This window comes from Pteropus alecto, unplaced genomic scaffold (genome assembly GCF_000325575.1).
Source record: "Pteropus alecto unplaced genomic scaffold, ASM32557v1 scaffold139, whole genome shotgun sequence".
Lineage (NCBI taxonomy): Eukaryota > Metazoa > Chordata > Mammalia > Chiroptera > Pteropodidae > Pteropus > Pteropus alecto.
The window spans coordinates 2,596,698-2,609,898 of NW_006443567.1; the positions used below are offsets into that span (position 1 = coordinate 2,596,698).

The 13,201-nt window shown below is 36.0% G+C and overlaps 1 protein-coding gene across 3 annotated transcripts in view; it reads left to right on the forward strand.

The window, feature by feature from the left end:
- ATP11C (ATPase phospholipid transporting 11C) overlaps positions 1-13,201 on the forward strand; it is a 162,671-nt gene that overhangs the window by 98,291 nt on the left and 51,179 nt on the right. For all 3 annotated transcript variants that reach the window (XM_025041264.1, XM_006924186.3, XM_025041265.1), the window contains 9 exons: positions 1,224-1,274; positions 2,322-2,386; positions 2,706-2,787; positions 3,749-3,899; positions 4,561-4,758; positions 9,287-9,448; positions 10,099-10,250; positions 11,537-11,608; positions 12,292-12,365. In XM_025041264.1, coding sequence (XP_024897032.1) covers positions 1,224-1,274; positions 2,322-2,386; positions 2,706-2,787; positions 3,749-3,899; positions 4,561-4,758; positions 9,287-9,448; positions 10,099-10,250; positions 11,537-11,608; positions 12,292-12,365 — 1,007 coding nt within the window. The remainder of the gene's footprint in view (positions 1-1,223; positions 1,275-2,321; positions 2,387-2,705; positions 2,788-3,748; positions 3,900-4,560; positions 4,759-9,286; positions 9,449-10,098; positions 10,251-11,536; positions 11,609-12,291; positions 12,366-13,201) is intronic.

Below are 13,201 nucleotides of genomic sequence, written 5' to 3' on the forward strand. Positions count from 1 at the left end.
ATCTACCTTGTGATAATAGGAACTAGGACCACAAAGCAAAACAGCTGTTTTCTGTCTTCAAGGAGCTCACAGTTTGCAAAGCTAGGCTTAAAGTACAGTGAGATAATAGAGATGAAAAAAAGGCCCATGGAATCACAGAAAACGGAGTGACTGATTCTGCTTGAGTTAGAGAATAATACATATATTTGCATATTTATAGAGCAACTTCTAAATTTTTCAGTTACCTTAAATGTAAAGGAGAATTTTAGGGCAGGGAAGGTTATTCCTAATTTCTCTAGATTAGATTGAGTGCCCTTGCTATGTGATTTCAGAATACCTAATATTTCTACCACACTAATGGTAATCAACATTGTAATTGTCTGTTTACTTGTCTGTTTTATGTCTGTTTTAAGGCAAGGAACGTGTCTTACTTATTAGTGTTATCTCCAGCATCTAGCATACTACTTGCACAATTAATATATGATGAATGAATTAGCAGACCTTCATATTTTGGTATATAGTAACAATAAGTTCCATTTTCTGAAAAAAATTATAGTGCAAATTATAAAATACTCATAACACTCTTGTTAAGGAGGGATTAGGCCTTTTTACCCCATTTTTCAGAAATGCAGATTACCATGTGCCTAGCCATATTAAGTGATTAGATCAACCCCAGTAATGAGATCAGCTGCAAGACAGTTTAGAAATTTCTAAGATAGTAATCAAGTGTTCATTGTTCAATGTCATGGTTCTCAAAGGGTTATCTGGGCCAGCAGCAGCAGCATCATCTAACTAGTTGGAAATGCAAATTCTCACCTAAATCATAAGCTTGGGGACGGGGCCCAGAAATCTGTAGTTTTATAAATCTTCCAGTGATTCTGATGCTCAAGTGAAAGAACTACTGAACTAATAGTTTTGAAAGTTGTGTTAGCACCAGGAACCGTTCTTCAAATGAATCTAAAATAGAAGACTATTATTTATAGAAAGTAGAAATGAGAGGAGTGTTATGTGCATGCCCAATGCCAAGTAGATCTTGAAAATCAATTTAGAATATTAAGACTTAGAGGAAAATGTTACACACCTTAACCATTTTTTCATAAGTTTGTTCAGAAATATAATAGACATTCGTAGTTCAGAGTCTTATCTTTTTTGCATTATTTGTATTTTGATTCATTCTCATACTTGTGGTATGTAGATTTTACCTGGATATAGAACACTCATTTGTTATAATGTTCTTTTTGCAGGTTTGTTGGACGAATCAATATCTATAGTAATAATCTTGAGGCTGTTGCCAGGTTAGTTTGTTACTCATTTAATCTGTCCTTTGTGGGGTATATTTCTCTTTTAAGCCCATTGAAATAGCCAATTTTTTTTATTGAAAGAGATGCGAAGGTGAATAAATCTGGAGTAACCACCCAGTATCCCACGTATGGGTCTTAACTAACCAATCTTGTAATTGGTAGGATTGTGGTGTAGGGGCTCTAAGTATGTGTTTTCTGGGAGGGAGCTGGTGTTGGAAGTGATGCTCAGGGTTTCCAATATTGTAGAACTCCAGATACTTTGACTGATATTCCCGAATCTGTTCTAGGCACTATATTTATTGTCCTTGTTGGCGCAGTGGCTGACAGTATCGTTCTAGGCACTATATTTATTTTCCTTGTTGGTGCAGTGGCTGACAATATCGTATACTTGGAGAACAGTAGTTTAAGGGAGAGTCATTGAGGGTGTAGGCAGTGGATAAAATGCTGAGAGAATTACCTGGACTTAAGTAGAATGAAAGGCTAATCATTTATAACGAAGCAGTTTATATAAAGGGATGTTTTCTTCCCTTTTCTATTATCCAGTTAATTACCTCAACTTTTCCACTTGGCCTTTATACCATACTCAAAAGGAAGTAAAAGAAATGCCCAGTTGCCCAATGACCCCCCAAAAGGAAGGTTTACTCTCCTTTCTATAAATAGGTCAATGTGTCTTTCTCACCTTGACATTTGCTTTCCCAGTCTTTTATCTGCCACCTTCTCTTTCTGTGTCTTGCTGTCTGCTGCTTTATCCTGTTCTTGTCTTGCTGTCTGTGGCTCATAATCCTTTTATCTCTCTGTGCATCTCTCTACCTCTGTGTGCTGCTAGCTACTTCTGTACTGTGCCTTCATCTGTGCTGTACCCTCAAGTAACTTCAGAAGGAAGGATCTTTCAATTCATCCTGGGGAGTAAGCATGTGATATAAGTAGACGGATATATTCTGAACCCTGGAGATAGATGTGTTTTAGGGCAAAATATGTCCCCAAAGTTGATGGTGTTATTTATTGGGCTGTTTGGATCAGCTGTGTTCATTTTTCATTTAGGTCTTTGGGACCTGAAAATCTCTTGTTGAAAGGAGCTACACTAAAAAATACCAAGAAGATATATGGTGAACAATTTTTAAGATATACTTATCAGAAATATGCTTTATAAAACCTGTGCATAAGTAGTGCATGTTAAAAATTGAACATGGCAGACAATTGCCATTTAATCTAAGCCTATTTTTAGGTATTGGGAATTTATAAGATGGTAAACTACCTTGAAATATGACAAATTATGTAGAATTAAAATTATACTACAAATATGTAAACTGGTGAATAGAAGAGGGTATAAAATTCCTACTTTTATAGACTGAAAAAAATTGATAAATCCAACTGAGTGGGGAGTTGGTTGTAACCTAGTTTTCATTTTATTCTGTTATTCCTTAGGAGTTGCTGTTTACACTGGAATGGAAACCAAAATGGCTTTGAACTACCAAGGGAAATCTCAGAAACGTTCTGCTGTTGAAAAGTTAGTGTGCACCACAATTTTTTTAGTTGTTTTTGAACCGAAGTAGTTATTTCTCAGCAATTCTGAATAACAATCGTAATAAAAAAAAATCAATTATAACAGCAGCTACCATTTTGAGTCTTTTTTGTGTTACAGAAATTGCACTCAGTGATTTATATTTCTGATTTGATTTAATCCTCTGAGCAGCTCTATGGAGTAATTCCTGTTAGCCTATCCACTTTACAGATGAAGAAATGGTCTCAGGGATAAGTGACCTAAGCTCACATAGCTATTCAAGGGCAGAGTTTAATTGAAATATAAATTTATTCCCTTTTGCTTCTGGATAATGGTTTGGGGTCCTATAGTTGCTTTATATGTAAAGGGTGTCTATAACACAGATAATAGTCTCCAGGCAAATGTTGCACTGGTACCTGGTAGACCTTCAAGCTAGTTGCCACTGGCATGGACCTCTGTATCGTTGACATGGATATCCATTACATCCGTGACAGACACCCTTTCCATAGCTCTACTTTCAGATTAAAGGAATCTGTACTAAGCTTAAGGATTTCATATATTCGCTTCCCCACCCTCTACTCCCAATCTTTAGGAATTAGGGAAATGGAAACAACCTACTCCTTCTATAAGGGTCAAATCTGTGTTGGTGCATGCATGTATTAGCGTGTGTGTGTGTGTGTGTGTGTGTGTGTGTGTGTCCTGTTACTTTATAGGATCCTTACTAAAGTTATGTTAAGCTAGTCAGCCATTGCACTTTAGAGAGCATTGGTGACCAACAGGTCAGTACTGGCTTCTCCATTTTACCACTTGAGAGTAATGCTTCAGCGGTGATTCATACATGCAGACTTGTGCTGTGATTACACATCATACACAGGAGAAGCTTTAGAAAACTGAACAGTTTTAATTATACCTGGTTGATATCTTAAGTAATTAGATGGTTTTCAATCCATAACATCTTATTTTTCAGATCCATTAATGCCTTCTTGGTTGTGTATTTATTTATCTTGCTGACCAAAGCTGTAGTATGCACTACTCTAAAGTATGTTTGGCAAAGTACCCCATATAACGATGAACCTTGGTATAACCAAAAGACCCAGAAAGAGCGGGATACTTTGAAGGTAATTTGTTTTATGCTGAAAATTTTCACTCTAGCACTTCGTGACCACACCACCCTTTATTGAAATGCTGCTCAGGTAATGATACCTATTGTTAGTTTCTGGGTATTCCCTTGGTTGTATGGTAGCCCTAAGCCATTAATAGTTAAGTTTTAGAGGTTTATTTGTTTATTTTGGTGGTTTTTGTTTTTGTTTTTTTACTTTAGGCTTCTTATGCTTGTTTTGAACTCTTTAGATAAGGGTTTTAAATAATTGGGGAAAGAAGCTGGCATGTTAATATATGAGCTTGTGATATAGCATGCTAGGAGCATAATGAGTGCCTACATATAAACTTTGCTACTACATTTCTGTCTCAGGGTGGGAGGAACAAGAACTTAAGGAAGTGTAAAAGTATTGAGTCAAAAGGTACACTGAAGAATAATGACACAATTGAGGGTGTTCTCACATACTGTGATAATAATTTTGACCATTGGTTGATAAAGTGTCTTTGAGAAGTTTTTTTTGGTTTTGTTTGTTTGTTTGTTTGTTTGTTTGTTTGTTTGTTTATAGTAAGAGCAGTGCTTTCAGCATTGAAATAAAGATAGAAAGTTAACTAGTTCATTATACTGCATTTATTGGATGGAACTATGCATCTAATTAGCGTGAACTATTTCTTTTGTTTTAGGTTTTGAAAATGTTCACCGACTTCCTATCATTTATGGTTTTATTCAACTTTATCATTCCTGTCTCCATGTATGTCACAGTAGAAATGCAGAAATTCTTGGGCTCCTTTTTCATTTCATGGGATAAGGACTTTTATGATGAAGAAATTAATGAAGGAGCCCTGGTTAACACATCAGACCTTAATGAAGAACTTGGTCAGGTTAGAACATATTTTTATTTAACATAAGTTAACATACTTAAAATATCTTTTCTTGCAGTCTGAATTACCAATGTATGTGACTGTTTTACATTTAGAAACGTGATTCAAAGAAAATCCCTTTATACAGACATGTAATAAAGGCAAACAATGTTTTCATACCTATAGCATCAATTATTTTGCTTGCATTTTTTAGAAAGATCCCATTTATGTATTAAATTTGAATGTTATAGATATCTTCTTTAAAACTTACCTGGTGATGTTGTTAGATTATGGGTTATTGCTTTGGAACAGGAAACATGTAGTCTTCATCAACAGCTGTAGCCCTTTGGGGATAGAATACAGGGTAGTAAATAAAGCTCATTTATAAGTATATTTTGTTCCATCAACTAGATTGTCCAGAGTTGTCCTGTTGACATTTTCTTAGTACATTTCTGATCAGATGGAACATAGACCTAGAAAGCAGTTGTTTATTCCAGTTCAGAAATTTAAATGAAAGGAAAATGTGAGGTCCTGCACTCCTCAAAATGTTTTTTGCTTCATATACCAATGTAGTCCAGGCGGTAACCTCGTTTCTAACCCAGGTGCATTTGTTTTCCAGTACAATGCAGTCTAGCTCTAATTCTTCAAGTGATGACTTTTTAGGTGCTTTTTTAAAACAGTATTGAGAAAGTTTTTCCCTTTGTCTGAATTTACCGTGTCATGTAATGATCTTCATATGTTGAGGGAATTTTTTGGCTTGCATCTAATTATGATATTTAGAATGTCAGGAATGTGGAAATGTCATTTCTGTGACTGGAAGATACAAACTCAACTAATGGAACTGTGTGGCTGGAATAGGGCCTCACACTTGTTTTAAATGGTGCCATTTTGCATCTATACCTCAAAACTCTCTTCCTAAATTTAGTCTCCCTCTGCCCCTACTCTCTATTTCTGTTCTTTACATGGTATTTACCTAAATCAACATACTCTCTTGACAACTACACTCAAGGATGAAAGGACTCTCCAGATATCATTTTGTTGAAACCTGACTTCAGGACTCCAGGATCCCAGAGCATGGAATTTGTAGGCCACAGTGCTACTGAACTGAGTCACTAAAGATTCAACAAGAAATGCATGAATAAATGCTTTCTTCTTAGATATTCTTTTGTAGGTGACTTCAGCTGTAGCAGCTGACCTTAGCTTTCTTAAACCAGAAGTTTAAAAAATTCATATAGCTCCAGGGACAGAGCTATATGAGTAGGACTACTCTACTCCCATTAAGAGGCATCAATTAGTAGCATTTTTTCTTGAAAAACAAAAATTAAGTTACAAGCCACCTCTGGTGAACTTTTCTCTGATCAAAGATTTAGTTGACTAATATGCCCATTTTCGATCCAGTGCCTGGCTATGTGAATTAACTTAACCAAGGATGAACATGGCCAGCTCCAGGCTACTGTACACATGCACGCACGCACGCACGCACCCCGCCAGGCCACATTCCACTAGATGAGACCCTTATCTCTTTCTTCCAGATCTCTACCTCAGCAGATTCCATGTTACCTATGGGAATGCAGCCTGTTCCTATCATTTAGACTGTATTCACACTGCAGAAAGTAGAGTGGAGCTTTGGGTAATGATCTGGTAAAATTGATCAGTGAAAAAAAACTACAGTTTTCATTTTATCCACTACTTCTTTCTCCAGTCAAAACCTGCTTTTCTGGGTTCAATTGTCATTTAGTCAAATCACTAAGTTTAATAGTCTGATCACCTCAATGTACACAGTGAAAAAACAACACTGTCATTATCAGCCTACATGTATAGAAACTACCTGAATGAAAATGCAAAGAAATTTTGAAATAGTTTCTTAGGTCATTTAACTTTCAATGGAATGGTACATAAAAAATGAAGCATAACCAATTTCCTCCTTGATGAGATATAGGGCTTTTTATGTTACTAAATGCAGTGTCAATTAGTTCTCATCAACATCATTGCAAACACTTGCTTAATCTCTCGAAGAATGACCTACATTGATATTTTTTAAAATAGAAAGATAAATTTAGGATAGTATTTGACCAGAGAAACAAAAAGAGGTAGACTGCTCACTCAGTTCAGTTGGAAAAGAAGAAAAGAATGGGGTATTTTACGATCAGACATCAGTCCTTCAGACAACCAAATGGTTTCAACCTGTCCTGAAAAAAATTGTGGAGGTAGCCTCCTTTATATCCCCTCCCAGTCTTGCAGCTACGCTTACTGGCATGTTTGAGTATGTACTCTGATTCTAACATTTCAATTCACTGGTTACGTATTGAACTTCTACTGTGTATGTAGAAGATGTTCTTGGTATTGAGGTTACTATTACAAACAAACCCCAAAGTTGTTCACCATTTAGTTGGGGAAACACATATTATACCTAACTGATAGCAATGTGATCATAATCAGAAAAAATAGGAAATGTGGGATGATAGAAGGAGTCCAGTACTGTGTAATTTTGCTTAAATCAATAGCAATGACAATCAACATGTATATAATACCTAATAGTTTAAAAACATATTGATGAACTTTATTTGGTATTCTTTACAGCTTTGTGTGACAGGTTTGGTTCTTTAAGTTTAATATGTAAAGTTCAGAAAGATGAAGAGATTTCTCTAAGATCACAAAGTTAGTAGATGCTGGAGCCAAGACTCCATTCCAGGTGTTCTATTAGGTTGAATGATGTGAACATTTTTGACTGATTTCGACCTATGAAATAGGCAGTTCCATGTGTTCGACCTTTAATTCAGAGTTCTTTCTACCTTAGAACATCTGTTTCACTTTAGGTAAAGTGATGGGTTTAAACTTGTTGATAGAGAGGGGCCTTTTTACCTGGTTCAAACTCACCATTAGAGAAGAAGAGGCTGTTTAGAGAGGCAAGCAGCATCCTGTCACTCTTTAGCCCTCTGTCTCACTTAAATATGAAAATACATACTTTTTAATAACAGCCAATCCTCTCCTCCCCCTTTCCTGAGTATAGAGCATATATTAGAGTAGTGGTTCTCAAAGTGTGATCCTAGGACTAGCAGTACCAATATCACCTGATAAATTACTAGAAATTCATATTAACTGGCCCGGCCCCAGAGCTACTGAATTAGAAACTCTGGGGATAGAGCCCATCGATCTGAGTTTCAGCAAGCCCTTGAAGTGAGTGTGATGCATGCTACAGTTTGATAATTACTGTGTTAGGGTATGGTTTATTGACCTATACCTGAGAGATTAATTGTATGTAGATCCATACTGCACAGCCTGTTAGATATAGGCAAATGATTGTACTTTATATTTTTGAAACTACTACCTTTGACACTCATAAAAGATTTCTGAATGGGTTGATTAATGCTCACCCAAGTACAAGAGGTGCAGCAATCCAGGACAACCTTCAAGGGAAAATAAAGGTTAATAATTTTGATCAGAAAAGCCCCAAAGACTTTCATTTTAACTGGAAAAAATCTAACAACACAGCAATAATACCACTTGGATTAATTTAAAGAGAAAATTCAAACTTGGCTGGCTAAGAGAGGAAAAAATGAAGATTGGAATGCTATATTTGTACCAGTGCTGCTACCGTGAAAAGCTTTGAAAAATAATTAGAAAGCAACTACTGCTGGAGTTCATCTCTTTCTTCCTTACATAATAAAACCTTAATGGTGTGCTTATGCTTGTTCCTGTCAGCCCATAATTTTAACTATTTAAGCGTAAATTGCCAAAAAGGAGGATAAAATTGTGGGTTTCCAAAAGCCAGATGTTATAAATAGAAGAGATAAAAACAGATAAAATGGAAATGCTCAAAATGGCTTATTTTTCATGGAAAAATTACTTATTTTTTTCCATTATTTATGAAAGTACTCATATTTTAATCTATCAATGCTTTTTTTTTTAATTTGAAAACTTTTTTGAGGAGTATCTGGATATATACATAGTACGTGGAAAGAAATTTCAATTATGTTTTTATCATTATTGACTTACTGTGTCTCCTGATTAACTGCTAATATTATTATTTCCCCTGTCTCATTTATATTCTGTAATTCTTATGCACATTATGTGACACTGCATTTTACTTCAGTATATTTACAGAAAATTTTACTTTTCAGGGAAAAGTTTTATTATATCCCAGTTAAGTTCCTGTCAAATATTGTGTGTGTGCACGTGTGTGTGTATAATAAGTAGTCAATATATTCTTGTTTCCTGCTTGCAAAATTGATTTTTCTTATGTAACTTCTTTACATCAAAACAAGTATTAAATTAGTTTGATAAAATAGCCATACTTTTCCTTCCTGTTAATCTTATATATTTGAGTAGGTCTACCTTAGACATGTGATACTGTTTCAGTGTCTAAAAACACTAGTTCATTTCTCTAGTTCTTTTAATAATATTGCTTCTGTAATTGCCAAATATTTGACAGAATGTCTTAGAAAAGGTGATTTTCTATGGATATGGGCATTGCTCTGTCTTACACCCAACTAAAAATTAATCACTCGGAACAAAGTTAAAACACATATGTTTGTGTCCTTGTTTTTAGGTGGATTATGTATTTACAGATAAAACCGGAACACTCACTGAAAACAGCATGGAATTCATTGAATGCTGCATAGATGGGCATAAGTATAAAGGTGTAACTCAGGAGACTGATGGACTCTCTCAAACTGATGGATCCTTAACTTATTTTGACAAAGCAGATAAGGTGCTGTTTTCTGTATTACAAGTTTATGTATGCATGTGTTAACCCTGCATATTAGAAATGAATTTGGGCCTATGACATAGACTTTTGAATAGACATTTGTTTGTTCTTTCACTTCACCTTTCTCGTTTTACTAACACCTCTGGAATTTATAAGTAAAGAGAATAATAGGAAATTGCATTTCGATAAAACTTTCACTTGTCTGTGTGATCATAACTTTTTTGTGCTTTGTCTTTAAAAGTATGAGCTGCTCCAAGAATGATATCTGTTCAAATCATTGAAGTCCCAGGAGTATCTAGGCATTAAATAAACCAGAGTCTCCCTGCGCCTGAGCAATTGCCAGATTGTGAATTAGATACTGAATGAACTCTTTTAGGCTGTGAAGAAGTCACTGTTGTGGTGTTAGGTGGCACTACACTAACATGAATGAGTTAACACAGCCCCTAGGGTATGTTAGCTGAGAATCAGGAATGCTATTAAGTACTAGGAGGATATGTAGCTCATTTGAGTATTAAGAATTTATGAATTTCTGCTAATTCAATTTGCTGGAGGTTATAACTTTCTCTCACATTAATATCTTTTCTGTTTGTGGACTAGTTACCAATTGATAAAAATGAAAATAAAATAGTCATTTTTCTATTACTGCTCAACAGAATCGAGAAGAACTCTTTATGCGTGCCTTGTGTTTATGCCATACTGTACAAATTAAAACAAATGATGCTGTTGATGGAGCTACAGAATCAGCTGAATTAACCTATGTGTCCTCTTCACCAGATGAAATAGCTTTGGTGAAAGGAGCTAAAAAGTAAGCACTTATGTTATTCTGTTATTCTAGATGAATAAGTTCTAGAGATCTGTTGTACAATGTCATACCTATGTTAACAATACAGTATTTTAGCACTTCAGAATTTATTAAGAGGGTAGATCTCATGTTAAGTTTTCTTATCACAAAGAGCAACAAAAAAAGAATACAAGGAAACTGAGAGGTATTGGACATGTCTCTTACCTTGATTGTGGTGACAATATCATGAATGTTTGCATGTGTCCAAACTTATCAGATTGCACACATTAAATATGTGCAGCTCTTTGTCAGTTATACCTCAATAAAGCTGTTTTTTCCCTCTCTTTAATTCCTCCCCCCCCCACCCGCATCCACCCCTGACTTATGGATGTTGCCGTTTCCCCTTAAGAACTGGATCTCTGAAGTTGGGGTGTCTCCTCCCACATGCTTGTGGCGTGCACCCGGGGCCTGGTGCACTCAGGGCCTGGCACCCTTGCCACACTCGGAGGGTGTGGCGCACCTGGGGTATGGTCTGTGGCTCCACCTGGGGTGCAAACCCAGGACCTTCTGCATGTAAAGCAGATGTGCTAACCACTACACTATGGAGCCACCCCACAATAAAGCTGTTTTTAAAACCCTGAGGTAAGTTGTAGAGAAATTAACATTTTTGAAGAGTGAAAAAACAGTTAAGCATTTCTTGTATTTGTCCTGAGAAAGTGAAATCACAGGACAGGAGTTATTTTTTTTTCTCTGTTTGTTTCAGTAACCTCATCTTGTAAATATCCTTATTCTTTAATAAAAAGCCAGGCATCTTTGTCTGAAAGTTTGTGAAAAATTCCAAAACCCTAACCAATTAAGATCAAAAAGAAAAAGATCAGTGCATAGATGTAACTTGCGTTACTATTTATGCTTACCAGCCAGAAGTCTGAATGTTCATGTTATATTTTACAAATTATAACAGTGGCCACTTTTTGTACAACACATGCTATTTCTGAAGTACTCCTAGCAATTTTGTCATCATTTGGTAACTGACAGTCCCATTTTACCCATGAGGCCCAAGATGATTAAGAGGCTAAAAGGTTACCCAGTATGTTAGCTACAGAATTAGAATTACAAATTGACTCTTCCTTGGTTACAGTTTGTAACTGGGCATTGACTTGCACCATGTTATCTCAACCAATAAAGGGAAGTACAGTTATAGATTGAGATCGTAAGAAAAAGAAGCAATAAACAGTACAAGTAACCCCAGTGCAAGGGAAATTAATCATTCTTTAGAGATATACAAAGATCTTTTTTATTGTTTTTGACAGGTATGGGTTCACATTTTTAGGAATTCAAAATGGCCATATGAGAATAGAAAACCAAAGAAAAGAAATAGAAGAGTAAGTAACACTGTGTGTTTGTCACGTCTTAACCCCAGTCAACCTCAATTGAATTTAGTAAGGGCAGCAAAGGAAACTGCATCTATAAATGTAGGACTCTATTATCCCACTTCAGAGTTTTATTTTATGTAAATGTAGTTGGAGGAGGAGAAAGACATTTTTCATCTGAGGTCAAAATGATTCCAGTTGAGTTCACATATGGGTCCAGTAGCCTGAATGAGAGTCCGTCTGGACTTTCTGAAATTAAGATGCCATTTCAGGTCTCCAACACACGGTGCAAGAAAAATCAGTGAACATATGTGCAAACTTCTGTCCAGAGCCCCTTTATAAGAAAATAAATAGGTGATTAAAATAATTGGCAGGGTGGAACTATTTCTAGACCTGTTAGATGTGGTTTGGTGGGACATTTCTTTGTCCTGTATTCCTGTGTAGTCACTGTCTCCTTATCATTTTAAGTTCTATAAGGAGAGGATAGAGATACCCCTTAACCAGCACTGGTATTTTCTGACAGAATGTTCTAAGTGCAGAGAAATTTTAAAGACACAGTGGAAATTACCAGTTATACACATAACCAGGATTTTTTACCCAAAGAGGAGAGCTTTGTTCTCTTAAGATGTTTCTCTTGTGTTTTATTTTTCCCAATGTGCTCTAGGTATTTTACTTTTCTCATTTTTCTTACAAAGGTATGAACTTCTTCACACCTTAAACTTTGATTCTGTCCGCCGTCGTATGAGTGTCATTGTGAAGACTCAAGCAGGTATGCATTTTAAAAACTTTTATTTTTTTTCCATTCATAGGTTTATATGTTAAAAATTTCAAGAAAGAAAACATTACATGTAGTAGTATATTATCAATTAAAGTCATGCAAAGCAGTAGCTTTTGAATTATATACCTTAACGTATTTATATAAAATACATATGTTCAGCTTGCCAAATTGTCAGTGGCAGAGCTCATGGTATGACTGTATATGCATTTTCTTGGAAACTGAACTCCTTTCCTTAGTCGTGGTGGTCCAAAGAGGAACTGAAAGGGTGACTTTTTTATAGTTCAGGATATTGACCAGTCACCATTAATATTTACATGCAGCAGCCCAGTACCATTGGGAGGTTTGAGATTATTAGCTGTAAAGTCCTTAAGTGTCGAGTTGCTAATTACTCCTCCCTGACCTTCCTCAGTCCCCACTGCTTTACACTTCTTGGAAGCAGATGAGCTAGAGACAACTTAGGGCAAACCTGTTGGGAAAGGGCATTCTGATTTCACTCCAACACTCTGGCATCTTCGTCTGACAGCAAAGTAGCTTGCGCTTTGCAGGGGAACCAGTACCATCATCCCAGGTTGCCCCATATCTTGGGGAAGAGCCATGGTGGTTCGGACATCTCTGCTGTCTGTCTGTCTGTCTGTCTGTCTCTGTCTGTCTGTCTCCAGGTGGTTTTTCAAAATATCCCCTTGATTTATTCTAGTAGTTTACTTGTTAGTATTAATTCTCAAATTCCTTCATGTGAGAATGGGAAGGTATAGCCAGACCCTTCAGGGAACATATTCCACTGTATTCATACTTTGTGGTGTGATTGCAGTCAGGAAAATATTTTTTCA